This window comes from Stigmatopora nigra, chromosome 20, assembly GCF_051989575.1.
Source record: "Stigmatopora nigra isolate UIUO_SnigA chromosome 20, RoL_Snig_1.1, whole genome shotgun sequence".
Lineage (NCBI taxonomy): Eukaryota > Metazoa > Chordata > Actinopteri > Syngnathiformes > Syngnathidae > Stigmatopora > Stigmatopora nigra.
The window spans coordinates 9,579,633-9,592,333 of NC_135527.1; the positions used below are offsets into that span (position 1 = coordinate 9,579,633).

At 50.3% G+C, this 12,701-nt stretch overlaps 1 protein-coding gene across 1 annotated transcript; it reads left to right on the plus strand.

Annotated features, from left to right (window-relative positions):
- The first annotated feature begins 1,831 nt into the window (after positions 1-1,831).
- vax2 (ventral anterior homeobox 2) lies at positions 1,832-7,269 on the plus strand. Its single transcript, XM_077742555.1, has 3 exons — positions 1,832-2,837; positions 4,349-4,536; positions 5,813-7,269. The coding sequence occupies exons 1-3, from the start codon at positions 2,570-2,572 to the stop codon at positions 6,275-6,277; spliced, it is 921 nt and encodes a 306-aa protein (XP_077598681.1). The 5' UTR covers positions 1,832-2,569; the 3' UTR covers positions 6,278-7,269.
- Positions 7,270-12,701: the final 5,432 nt, after the last annotated feature.

The following is a 12,701-nucleotide window of genomic DNA, read 5'->3' on the forward strand; positions in this document are numbered from 1 at the left end:
GTTGATTCAATTGAGCCCATATTTTTTTAATGTTTATATGTGTGATTAAAAAAAGAAAAAAACACTACTAGGTTGTTGCAATGCCAACCAAAAACTATAGATGGCAGTCTCTCTATGGAAATGTGATTTTGGCCTCTTAAGTGGCTGTTCCGAAATGCGGACGGTCGACAAAATATGGATTTGTGATGGTTCTAACGGCAATGTCATACACTAAAAAGAGATGGTTAATTTTTGATGATTATATCAATGACTCGTGATCCCTTTTTACTTTTATAAAGCCCAAATAGAACAAAGATATATCAATTGAAATTGACCTTTGCAATAATAAATTTGAATGGAGTTTATATTGATTGCCCATTTTATTGAGACTTGACTCTTGTTTAATAAATAGACCACATTGACGAACAACCAATACGAATTATAATCTCTTTTTTGGTGTTTGGTTTGAGTGTAAAAAAATGGATTTAAATAGGCCCAATCCCTGATTTTCATGCTTGTAATTGGACTTTATACAAGATTTGGCCCTTTAAAGTTATGATAAAGCGTTGAATTTTCCCGGACTGGGCCCAATAACGGGCAGCATCTTGACAAAAGTCAAATATTTGTGCAGCAATCAGCCTCCTCTTGTCTCCACTGAGTGTGTGATTGACAGCCGCTATTGATGGAGGCTGAGATTAGGCCAGGAAAGGCGGAACGCAGTAATTACGACCTTGGGAGGGGGAAAAAAAAAGAAAAGGAAAAAGAAAAAAGAACACACACACACTCACACTATCATTAGAGGTTAGTGCACAAAAACAGGTTTGTTTGGCGAGGAAGCGTCACAACAAAGCCAAAAGAGCACAAAACCACGTCTTTCTTCCTCGGCTTTTCCTGCACTGACCATTAGTCCTGTTAGTTGTCCTATAAAAATCCAACTTTGCTACTTTTAGGAAGCATCCATTTTGGAAATTGGAACACAAATTGTAATTCCAATAAACTGCTTTCTTTTGGTGTGTGTGTTTAGGGCGATGTGACATGTCTTTTTTTTTGGGGTGGTGAGGAATCCAAAGTTGATTTTATTTTATTTTTAAATTAGATACTAAAAATATTCAAATAGCAGTAAGAAAGTTTGATATATAAAATTATAATAATATAATATTATATTTTGACAAAGCATTCATTCAGTAAATGTGCCATTGTTTCATCTCAATAAGCCTTAAATTGAATTGAACCTAGTTTAAATGATTCGTTAGGTGCAAATATTTGATGTGTATTATCAAGGCTTTGTGATGAAAGCATATTTTTCTATTTGCAAATTAGGAGGATAGATTTATTTTTACAACTTGACGTGGCTCTACTATCTTTTATTTCCAAATATATCCTTTACTTCTCAGCCATATATGACTTGTCCATTTTGGAATGGGTTATTAAATCAGCATACAACATACTAAAAACTTTAGAATGGAAACAAAAATAGCTATACGTCTATACAAAGGACATTTTGGTTTGACAATTTTATGCTAACGTTATCGTCTTATTGCACTCAATTAGGCCCGAGTTGTTTCCAAAAAACAAAGGAACTATTTTGACTTGATTTGGCTTTCTTGTCACTTTGGCCACGGACAACGAATCAACAACTTTCATACTATTGACGACGATGAGGACGAGGACGAAACTCCTTTCCATTCCAGTCCAGATGGCAGCGGATTTCTTCTCGATTTACGAGGTTCCGATATACGAGGTGGGCAAGTCGATGGGGTGGTGGGGGTGTCTCTCTCTCTCTCTCTCTCTCTCTCTCGCTCTCTCTCTCGCTTTCTGTTCAGCCCCTATTTGGACTTCCGTCTTCGGCCCACGAAAGCGTCCCGCGTATCCGCTCGCCTCCGAAAGCAGGGCCAATCGAATCGTGGACGGACGTGACGTCACTCAGCCGGCCGAGTGGCCTTTGCCCGGCCGGCCGGCGTCAAGGAAAACGCCGCAACAAAAATTGCCGCGCGAGCGATCGAACGAATGATCGAAGGAGGGAGGGAGGAAGGAAGGAAGGAAAGGAGGCAGTGATTGAGGGAGGGAGGCAGCGATTGAGGGAGGGAGGCAGCGAGCGAGGGAGCGAGGCATCCAGCAGCAAACACAAGCGCCTTTTTTTTTCTCCTTCTCCCTTCCCTTTCCTCTCCTTTTCCTTTCCTTTCCTTCCCCGAGTCGATCGACTGGCGTGTGTTGCGATCTAGGGGGATGGGGGGCCACTTACCATCCCGCCAAAAATCCTCCCAAAGTCTACTGCGGCACCCCCTTGCGCACCTCGGCTCGCACGACTTGCTGGGGCTTCCGTAGTCCGTCCATCCATCCTAGTCCGGGTGGGCCGGCCCGTCGACGACACACCTGAGTTTGGCAGGTTGCAGGTGCACGTCAATCTTTAATTTGACTCTAGTAAAGACTTGAGCTCACCCCCCACTCGAGAAGAAGAGAGGAGGGCATGCCCCCCTCCAAGAAGTAAGAAGGGGGGAGAAAAGAAAAAAAGCAGTAGAAGGAGAAGACGAGGCGAATATTGGTTCGGCTTTGCTCGGCTTTGCTCGGCTCGGTTCGGCTCGGCTCCAGCATGTTCGATCAGGCCGCCTCGGGCGACGCCAGCCACCGTCACGGTCACGGCCACGGACATGGACACGGCCACCGATGCAAGCCGCCGCCTCCTCCTCCAGCGCCCACGTCGTGTCCCGAGGTCCAGGACGTCAAGGGCCGCTCGCCGGCGCACAGCTCGTCCGACACTCCGGGGACGTCGTCGTCCACGCCGACTTCGTCCAGCGAGGACGGACACGAGAAACTTTTAGGAGTGGACCCCGACTACTGCCGGAGAATTCTCGTCCGAGGTTAGTTTAACCATTGCAAATGTCGTTTTTTTATTTTATTGAATTGGATTTGGATTCATTTAGTTTTTTTTAGTTAATTTTATTCTATTTTATTGCTACTATTTGTGTGCAAGCGAGCGATGTTAATAAATCTGATATTCCATTTCACATCTCGGCGGAATTAAAAGAGCAATAGCCGAGCAAAAATACAACGAAAAAAGGTAATAAAAACGGCAAATCCCATTTAATTGACAAATTAAATTGTAATCTAATATAACCCAACGGGAGGGCCTTAAGAATAAATTCTAATTCTAAATTGACGGTAAACAAAAAAGACAATTCATTCGAATGCAACTTTTTTTTTAAATTAAATTAACTATCATTCAAATGGAAGAAAAAAGATTGCAAATTTTCCCATGTGACGATTTTGAAAAGTAAAATCCAGTTTGAATTATGGCTTGATTTAAAAACAAATGCAATGCAAGGATTTGTTGTTGCATGGCCTCGGGTGCTGTTTCTTTTTTTAACTTCTTTTTTAAGGTCACGCAGAGTTCAGCTCTGCACACTGCCTTTCTTTCCCCCTCAATCTCTCTTCAAACATCGTAGGAAATCACACATTATTTTCTTTTTACACTTGAAAACCAAGAAAATACGTCCTTTCGTCCATGTGTGTGTGTGTGTGTGTGTGTGTGTTTTGCAAGTGAATACTATGTTGCTCCCATAATTCAGTCATATTTAATTCAGGGGCGACTCTCCATATATTTTTTTCCAAGTGCATACTTCCATATTTTATGATTTCAAATCTGTGGACAAGGAGCATATCTGTTTGACCAATAGAAACAAATGGCCACAACACACACTCACACACACACACACACACACACACACACACACACACACACACACACACACACTTGTTCACAAAAATTCTTCGATAGCTAGCTATGAAAAAAAGGTCAATTTTTCTTCTATTTAAAATGAAAAAAAATATAGAGATAAAATGGTGTATTCTTATTCATTCTATTGATTGTAAAAGACAATTATTAAATGGGGGAATATGTTGTGAAAATTTGGAACAGAATCATTTGTTAAACAAGTACGAAAATAAAAATGATGGTGACACTGGCGTTGATTAATTTGCTGACATTGTTATTATTTGCATCTAATACCATTTTCGACCATGCTAAAATTATTACTAATGATACTGTCATATTGTTAATTTTACATGATTTTAACCCGTGTGTATGAACAAAATTATTATGATTATTATTCTTTTTAGTCACACGTTATTTTGTAGTAGTCAAAAATACATTTGGGCAAGAGATTGTTTTTCATAATTACAAAAACTAAAGAAAAAAAAATACGCCCTTTTAAAGAGCAGATAAAATGTCCATATTTGTGGACGCCAGATTTCAATTGTAATATTATATTTTTTAATTATGAGCATATTGATTAAATTGCATAAAAGCTTGTCTAAAGTAGTTGTTGTTTTGTCAAAATCGATGCAATGAACGACCACGTTTCCATGACAGACGCCAAAGGCACCATCCGGGAGATCGTGCTCCCCAAAGGCCTGGACCTGGACCGGCCCAAGCGCACCCGGACCTCCTTCACGGCCGAGCAGCTCTACCGCCTGGAGGTGGAGTTCCAGCGCTGCCAGTACGTGGTGGGCCGCGAACGCACCGAGCTGGCCCGCCAACTCAACTTGTCCGAGACCCAGGTGAGTCCTCCTCGGCCGGGTTATAGGCCGGTGACGTCTCAGTCTTTTGTCTTCCGACCGAGACGAGACGCTACGTCAGCCGTCCGACGGCTGGCTCGGACGCCGACGATGCCGTAAACGGACGCTCTGACGTCAAGCCAAATGACAACAATCATTCCTTTCTCTGAATTTTTTCCCTTTTTTTTGTCTCAAACAAAAATGGCCACCCCACTCCAATGTACTACTTGAATACTACTTTAACTGCTACTTTTAGTCAGACGGTGAGGGACGTCCCTTCCGTGAATCTGACGTCTTTAGCCAGAAAGTCCACGTATAGCACTGCGTAGCAGTTTGGCTAGCGCCCGTGACGTGGGCGTAGCGCCCCCTATGACAAGTGTTTATTGCCATGAGGGGGGAGGGGCCTCATAACTGTCCCAAGTGCTTTTGTGCTAAGGAGGGATTAGGGCAGCCATATCTATAAGAGCGGGTTAACCCCCGGCTGAACCCGACGGCGACCGGTCCGCAAAAGATCGGCAAAGGTCGCCGGCTGGTTTTCCGTAAGGCGCGAGCCAAGGCCGACGTTAAAGTGGACCCGCCCCTTCAAACCGTTATGAGTCCGGGTTTTTGGACTAACAACACCTGACCGGGATCCCCAAAATACGCCCCCTGGTGTTTGCACCACCTGACTGGATTTTGCAAGGAAAATGGAGGCCAAAGATGTCCGCGCTTAGCGGGCTAGCGCCCGCCATTGTTTTGCAGGCGCCTTTGGCGAGCGGGGCGGCCAGCAAAATACGTGTGACGGCCATTCCAGATCTCGCCGTTAATCTGTGCCCCGGAGTTGAACCCTGGATCCCATTAAAAAGGATTTACATGCAATAGTGTAGATGTAGCAAAGGCAGCTTTTCTTTCTTTTCCTCTCATCAATTTCCCTCCAATCAAATGTTTGGCCTGGGAAGGGAGCGTGGGCCACGCCCCGCCCGGGGCTTTATGCGGGTCTCGGTCGGCGCCGCCGCCGCCGATTCCCCGGCACGGGTTCCCGATCCCATTAAAGTCATGAGCTCGTTGGCCGGCCTCCCGCCGTCTCCGCCCCCGCCGCGCAACGATACCGTTTGACATAAAGGTTTTATCCCGTCGGGGGGCAGGGATCGGCGCCGCGCTCGCCGGGGATTTTCACGGGCGCTCCGTGCTCGATTCGTTGCCAGACATCCGGCGATGGGCGCCATGGCAAAATGTCCGCCACGGGCAACGGCAGAGAAGGGCGTAAAAAGGCCCACTTTGTGTGTGTGTGCCACGGCAGGTGAAGGTGTGGTTCCAAAACCGGCGGACCAAACAGAAGAAGGACACCAGCAAGGACATGGACAAGCGCACGTCCTCGTCTTCCGAGTCTCTGGCCACCTGCAATATCCTGCGCCTCCTGGAGCAGGGGCGTCTGCTGTCGGGCCCGGCGGTGGGCGTCCCCGCCACGGGCCCGCTGCTGTCCCCGCCGCCGCCGCTGGGCGGTTCTTCGGGCTCCCCCGGGAGCCCCCCGTCCTCTCTCTCCGGGGCGGCTTTCGGGCTGGCCCCGCCGGGGCTGGGCGGCGGGCCCGCGTCCCCCCGGCTGGCGGTGTCGGCGCCGCACTCGCTGTGCTTCTCGGTGCCCCTGCTGGGGGGCGCCCACCACGAGCTGAGCTCGGCCTACGGCTGCGGCTCGTCGGCCTTCGAGCCCTACATGAGGATGGACCGCAAGGAGGCGGAGCCTGGTGGCAAGAAGACGCTGTCCTAAGACTCTGCCTGGCCTTTTTTTTCTACCGGGACGATCAAGGACCCCCCCATTCCCGGGGCCGCATCCCCGATCCCGTCTGGCGATGCCAGGAAACGTGCAAATGTTTTCGAAAGGCTTCGGCTCGATGAAAAAAAAAGCAAACATTGTACGATGTTATTTAAATGTGTTTGTGCTTCTTGCTTTGCCCGTGTTTGTGCGTGAACTGATTGTGTGCTAGCTTTAGCTCTGACGCTTTCCCACCCAGCGGAGGCCATTTCCCGTCCGTCTCCGACCCGCTCCCCACCTCCAAAGCACTTTACGTTAGGCAGTCTAGGACTCTGGACCATGACCCCAAACCCCCTGGAGCGACGGCCACCCCGTCGTTCCGCTCACATGCAGTCTGTTTTTACGTGGCCTGCTTGGTCTTTGGCCAAAGGCCGTCTTGAACGCCACTTGCGTTTATTTTCCGCTTTCAAAGCTTCTTTTGTGGGACGGCGGGCGGACGGGGCGAGTGGTGGTGGTGCGGAACACAAAAAAAGCAACAACTGAGCTTTCAGATGTGACGCTATTTTGCCATTTTAGGAATTCTACTTGAGTATTGCTATTAAAACAGCTCAATTTAAAAAAATCAGGCCATTTGTTTTTTAGCCAGACACCTATAGCGCCCGTTAACCGCAGGGACACGACACCGCCCGCCCGCCCGCCTGTCCATCGCCATTGCCGTTGTCTGGGAAGCGCTTTGTGGGTTGCATTGGTGGCTCCAAATGTAAATCTTCTTCTATATTTATACTCATAAGTGGTCTTTTTTTGTGTGATTGTAAGAAAAGAAGAAATCCTTTGTAGAGCCCCTTTCCCGTTTCTTGTTCCATTCACATTTTGCACTTATTTAACAAAGAGGATTTCTTCTGTCTTTCAGGCCGCTTTTTCTACTCGCCATCGGCCTTCATCTTGTACAAATATGTAGATGTGCTCTAATTGATATAAATATACTATGTCTATGTCATTCTCCTCTGCTTGCCTGCCTGCCGTCTGCCTTTTTTCAAAACAACTCCAAAAGTCAAATCATGGCTGCCCTTTTCTGTAAAAAGCGCCTTTGCGCAGTTAAATTGCTGCCAAATAGCCGCTTTTTCTCTAAAAAGCGCCTTTGCAAATTGCTCGGCCGTTTAGGAATTTGCCACAAAGAAGTGCCATTGACCTTTTGCCTCTATTCAAATACTCTGATTGGATGTTTTTTGAAGGTTAAAACAAGCGTCAAAGCGTTCTGGGCCAGCTGTGCTAACGGCAAAATAGCCACGTTAGGCGCATTCCTCCTGGCCGGCCAATACGGTCAAACCTCCGTTATTCTCCGTATGCGCGCGGAAGGCGGCCGGGCTCGGCGGCGCGAGGCGCACAATCCGTCCACGGGGTGCCAATTACGCTGAAAGGGGGACGGACGGCTTGGCTGGGTGGGCTAGGCCAGGACGGAATGTGGCGTCCAACCGACGGGTGTGGCTCGCCCCAAAAGACATTTTCTTGTTGAAATGACCAAATGGGCTAACGAGCCAAAGGGAAAATTAAGCCAGGAGGAAGGGAGTGCCAAAATCTAAATTTTAAAGACAAAAATGTAAGAAATGGCTATTCAACGACAGGCTAGGCTTTTTTTTTGAAAATGTCCGAGCGTTGAGGAATGCGTCCCGCGATGACACCCCCCCCCCTCCACCCTCCGCCAAAGCTCCTCAGCGGGTGGGTGGCGGGGGCCTCCGCTAATTAGGGTCACTAATTGGGGGTCGCCGGGGGCAGCGACCCCTCCACACCTGCGCGGTCATGTGACATTCAATGAGGTGCACGAGTAGGGTGGGGGGCTTTTGGGCTTTACACGGTTGGCGGCAAGCAAAAAAAAATCGGCCTTTTTTGCATTCCATTCAAAGTAAAAAGGCCATCATTGTTTTGGAGCAAAATCTAAAATTGGGGACAAAAAAGGATGGATTAAAAGTTGACCTTCCATGTATTTACCGCTCCAATTTCCAATGAAGAGCGTCGGAAGGTCCAAAGCAAACGCCTTTCCTCCTGCTCCTTCAATAGAACGCATTTTCCATTGAAATATTTCCCAACGCGCCCATTGAAGAGCGGGCGGGCGGGCGGGCCTTTGAAGGCTTTTGCCGCGCCGGCGTATAGCGCAACCTTGCATTTTCCCCGCTGATGAAAGTATTTGAAAAGGCGCACGCACTTTGGAATTCGGTTTGCAAAGGCCCGGCGCGGGGTCGCGCAAACAGCCATTTAGCCGGAATTGCCGGATGACCCGCCAAACGTGGTCGCCGTCGTCGCGGGCGCCTTTTGCGACGCTTTCCAATCCGCCTTTCAAAGCCACCACCGAATGTTCAATCTGCGCGTGATATTGTGCATTGTGTTTTTGCCCTTGCGCACAATGCCAAGACGGGCCTCGCCTCTCGCCAATTTGACGCATTCAAGGCCGCCATCCCGGCCCGGCCCATGCGATCCCCGTCTTGCGCCCCGTGTAATTTGGCTGTCCGTTTTTATCCCGCCTTTCCTTTCCTTTCCTTTTGGGTGCTGGGCCAGCGCCCACGTCTCGTAGGCGCAATGGCGTCGTGGCGTTCTTCGTTTGGGGGAGGGGTCTCTGCCTATTGTATTTGGGGAGCCGGATGCATCTCCACCAGCTCTCGCTCTCTATTTAAGAGTTTTGTTGTGTTATATGGAGTCGTTTTTGTCTGGGGAAGTGGATTGTGTATCAAAAAAATAAAAGACCGACACACACACACACACACACATTGTCTGGGCATATTTATATCAAAACATACGGCCTGCAAGCTATTGAGAGTAGGATTGGACATCTTTATTTTATTTATAGATATAAACAAAAATAGAAAGGTTGTTCTTCTCTTTGCTTAGTTTGAATGCTGCAAATATTAACAAAAAGTGTGTGTGTGTTTTAGAAGCATCTCAGTTCATTTGGAAATTCTGTCACGGGATGCTAACTTGAGGGGAAAAAAAAGGATTTATTTATGTATTTTTTTCCCTCACCAACCTTGGCCCCACCCCCTTTCCCCTTGGTAAAAGCCACCCGAACACGCCCGCCTTCCCCTGGGGCCTTAATGCGGGCTGACAGCTTCCCTTGGTAATTGCCGATCACACCCAGATGGACGCTTCCTTCATCCGAGGCGTCCAACGAAGCGGGCGGAAAAGGGGGCCACTTGAGGCGGGCCGGGTGGGTAGTGGTGGGGGGGCTTTCGGGGTGGCATTGTAACGGGCCCAGGCCGTCCACCCACCATTTGGCGGTCATAGATACAAACGGCATAAACACCCCGGGCCGCTTAGGTTAGAAAGCCCATAGGCCCACCCCTAAGGCCCCCCCCCCTGCTCTCTGGCGCCATCTGCGTCAGAAGCCACCTTGGGCTTGTTGTAACCCACTTTTCCCTTCTTTTGGGCGTGAAGATCCCGAGGTCAAAGGTGACCGTCCCGCTTGTCTTGTGTGTGGTCGTTGTGGGTTTTCGGGGTGTGCGCCGGGCGGGGGGGTGACGGACTGACCCCCTCGGACTAATGAGGGCAACCTGCCGTGACCCCTATACAAGGGCGTGAAGTGCAACCTTGTTATTTTCTTGGCGTCTTCTCGCTCGCCCGCTTCTTCTGATTGGACACACTTTTGTGGAGAGGATTTTTTTTTTCTTTTTAAACTTCCAATCCTATTTGTATGACACCTTACTTTCATTGATCGGCTTGGCCGTGGGGGCCCTTTTTGTGTGTGTGTGTGTGTTTGTTTCTTGCTTGTGTCGGTGTGAAAAAGAAGGCCTAAAGACCTTGAGAAAAAAAAGCCCCACGGCTGCAAATCCCCACTTCCCCTCCCGCCGCTGCCCCCGGCCCCCGCCCTCTTGTTGTGGGTCCGCACACCTGGCCTTGGCAAATGAGGGCGAGCCGAGAGAAAGGCGGGTGGGGGAGTTATGTGTGGGGAGGGAGTGTGGGGGGGGCGTCGTGTCCGGCGGGGCGTTTGGACATTCCGACGGAGCAAAAAGTTAATGATGGCGCTTTTGTGCCCCGAGAACGGCGGTGGCAGCACAAGTGTTGCGGGGAATCAACGCCCGTGCCAGTGAGCAGCCACAAAAGGGGGCCGGCCACGAGCTGCGGCCGCTCTCCGCCGTGCCGCTATCGCTTACAGCGGGGGTGTCTGACGGCTCCCCAACTTTGCCCAGAAAAGTTGCCCCGGGGGGGTGAGGGGGGGTGGACTTGGGGTGACTTGGCAAATAACTCCAAGGAGGATCTCCAAACGGTTGGGCCATGTCTTTTGCGTCCGGCCAGGCCGGCCGGTGTGCACAAAACTGTGAATTCTGTGTGATGTGTCACTTTGAATCCGCTCCCACAGAATGTGTGAATGACTCATTGTGTGGGGGTGTGTGAGTGTGTCTCACTGTGTGTGTGTGTGAGGGTAATTGGAGGGGGGGGGGGGGGCGGGCAGGTTGAGCGAGTTGCTTGAAAACTCTTTTCAGGGGAGGCGCAGCGGGCCCGGAATGACGGGGTGAAGGGATGGGGGGGGGGGGGGGGTTGCTCTGCCGGTGATGGGGTGGGGGGGCTGACCAGGACTAATTGGCACTAATTGAATTGGATGTGCTGATCAGATGGGAGGCCGTGGAAGTAATCGGAGTTGTCACAGTAGATAACGCCGGCCCGTCCCAGAGTGTCCGCCTCATGTGACAGCCTGTAACATAGCCTGTGAGAGGGCAGCGGCCCCCTTTGTCCCAGGGACAAAGGGGGGGAGCCCCGAAAACTTGCCAACTACGGCCAGCGGCGGCCTGGCCCGGCCCGGCCTGGCCTGGCGGGAGGGCCGGCGCACATTGCGGGACAAAGAAACGGAAGGGAAGTTGCGCAACGTAGGCAACAGGTGGCAGAGTTACAGTGACACCTAGAGAGCTCAGTGAGGTATGGACCAAGCCAGCCAGCCGGCCAGATACGTACTACTCCGTAAACGTCCACCCGACGGGAGCTTTTCTCCCGGTAAATGTGACAAGCGGTCTTGAAAAATAGCCCTAGCTAATGCGGCTCAAGCCTCCCTGCCAAAACAAGAAGCCGTGACCGGAGCGTGGCCGCCGTCTCACCCGCCCGGGCTAATGGCGGATAGAGTGGAGTCACCGGAAGGCCAAGCGTGTCTGCCCCGCCACGCTGTCACAAAGTATCCATCTGCGCCACTTCCCGGGAATACGGATCCCGTCCGTCACCGTCCCGCCCGTAACACCGATCCCCGGCGGCCTCCGCTCGACCCCCAGCCGTCAACTCCCCGCTAATCTGATGGCGTTGTGGCACGGACGCAATTACAATGAGTCGGGGGAAATGTATTTGAGTCCAGACTTGGACCCAATGGACAGGCCGAAACGCAAAGCTATCTCCCGAGAGCAAAACGCCATTCAGGTGTCCAACCACGTCGGGCCAGCTGCCGGCGGGTAATGAAGCGGCTCCTTTTCTCCGCCGCCTCCATCCAAGTCATTAGCGCTCATCAATGGGCGACCTGTCTTTGCCCGACACCTCCGCTCGTTAAGCGTGGCCTTTGTCCGCGCCGTCTTCCATTGAGGCCGGGCGCTCACAATGGGATGGCTACCTGTCAAAAGGGACCCCCGCCCCGACCCCCCCTCCGTCCGGTCCCCTCGTCGGGGTCGTTGTCAAAGAGGCTGAAAGGCTCTTGTGTGCGCCGCTATATGTCTGTTTGGAAAACGTACGTGTTTTGGGAAAACAGCGGGTAGGTGCCGCCGTGCCTAAAACAGGAAACACCCGTCTTTGTCCTTTTGTCTGTTTTTTTTTTTTTTTTTTTTATAGGGGGGCGACAGGTGCCGGGCCCTCGGGTTGCTTTTCGGTCGGCTGGATTCACTCGGGTTTTGATTTTGGTCGCCTCAAATGGCATATTGTATTTTGTGGCGTCTCCCGTCCTAGCGAGGGGAGAAAGAGGCGCCGGGAAACGGAGAGCAAAGGCACGCACGCCGCCACGTCTGCCCTCCATTAAAGCGGATTGGAGTGCGGCTTAAAAGAGGGCGCCATGAAAAAAACAGCATTTGTCTCTTGGAGGTGTCAAAGAGAGCGCCACCTTTAAGCGTTCGCCCCAGGTAAGATTGACACACGCTTCATCCTGGAAGTATTGGGAGATGGCGCCTTTTTCTCTTCACACCTTTTCTCCACCCGCGCAAATAAAGAAATGCCTTTCCGCTATAGCGTGTAAAAGCCTTCCCGTCGCCTTGGACGCCATTTTGGCATCTTCACACTGTTTGCCATTACATTTTAATTTCTATTTAGCACTATCCTCTGTCTCTTGCCACTTTCCCCTATGTATTTTTCATTATTTTCCACCATCCAGGCGTCAACTTTGGGAATAAAGTCACGAGGCGTGGCCCGGAATTGGGCTGTGGCTGTCCAAATTGCAAAAAAAATGCTGTATTTAGGGCACGGCAGTCATGGAAATGGCCCATTTATTATG

Coding starts and splice junctions, on each gene's coding strand:
- vax2 (XM_077742555.1), top strand. CDS start 2,570: ATGTTCGATCAGGCCGCCTCGGGCGACGCCAGCCACCGTCACGGTCAC. Junction 2,838..4,348: donor CCGGAGAATTCTCGTCCGAG/GTTAGTTTAACC, acceptor TTTCCATGACAG/ACGCCAAAGGCACCATCCGG. Junction 4,537..5,812: donor TCAACTTGTCCGAGACCCAG/GTGAGTCCTCCT, acceptor GTGCCACGGCAG/GTGAAGGTGTGGTTCCAAAA.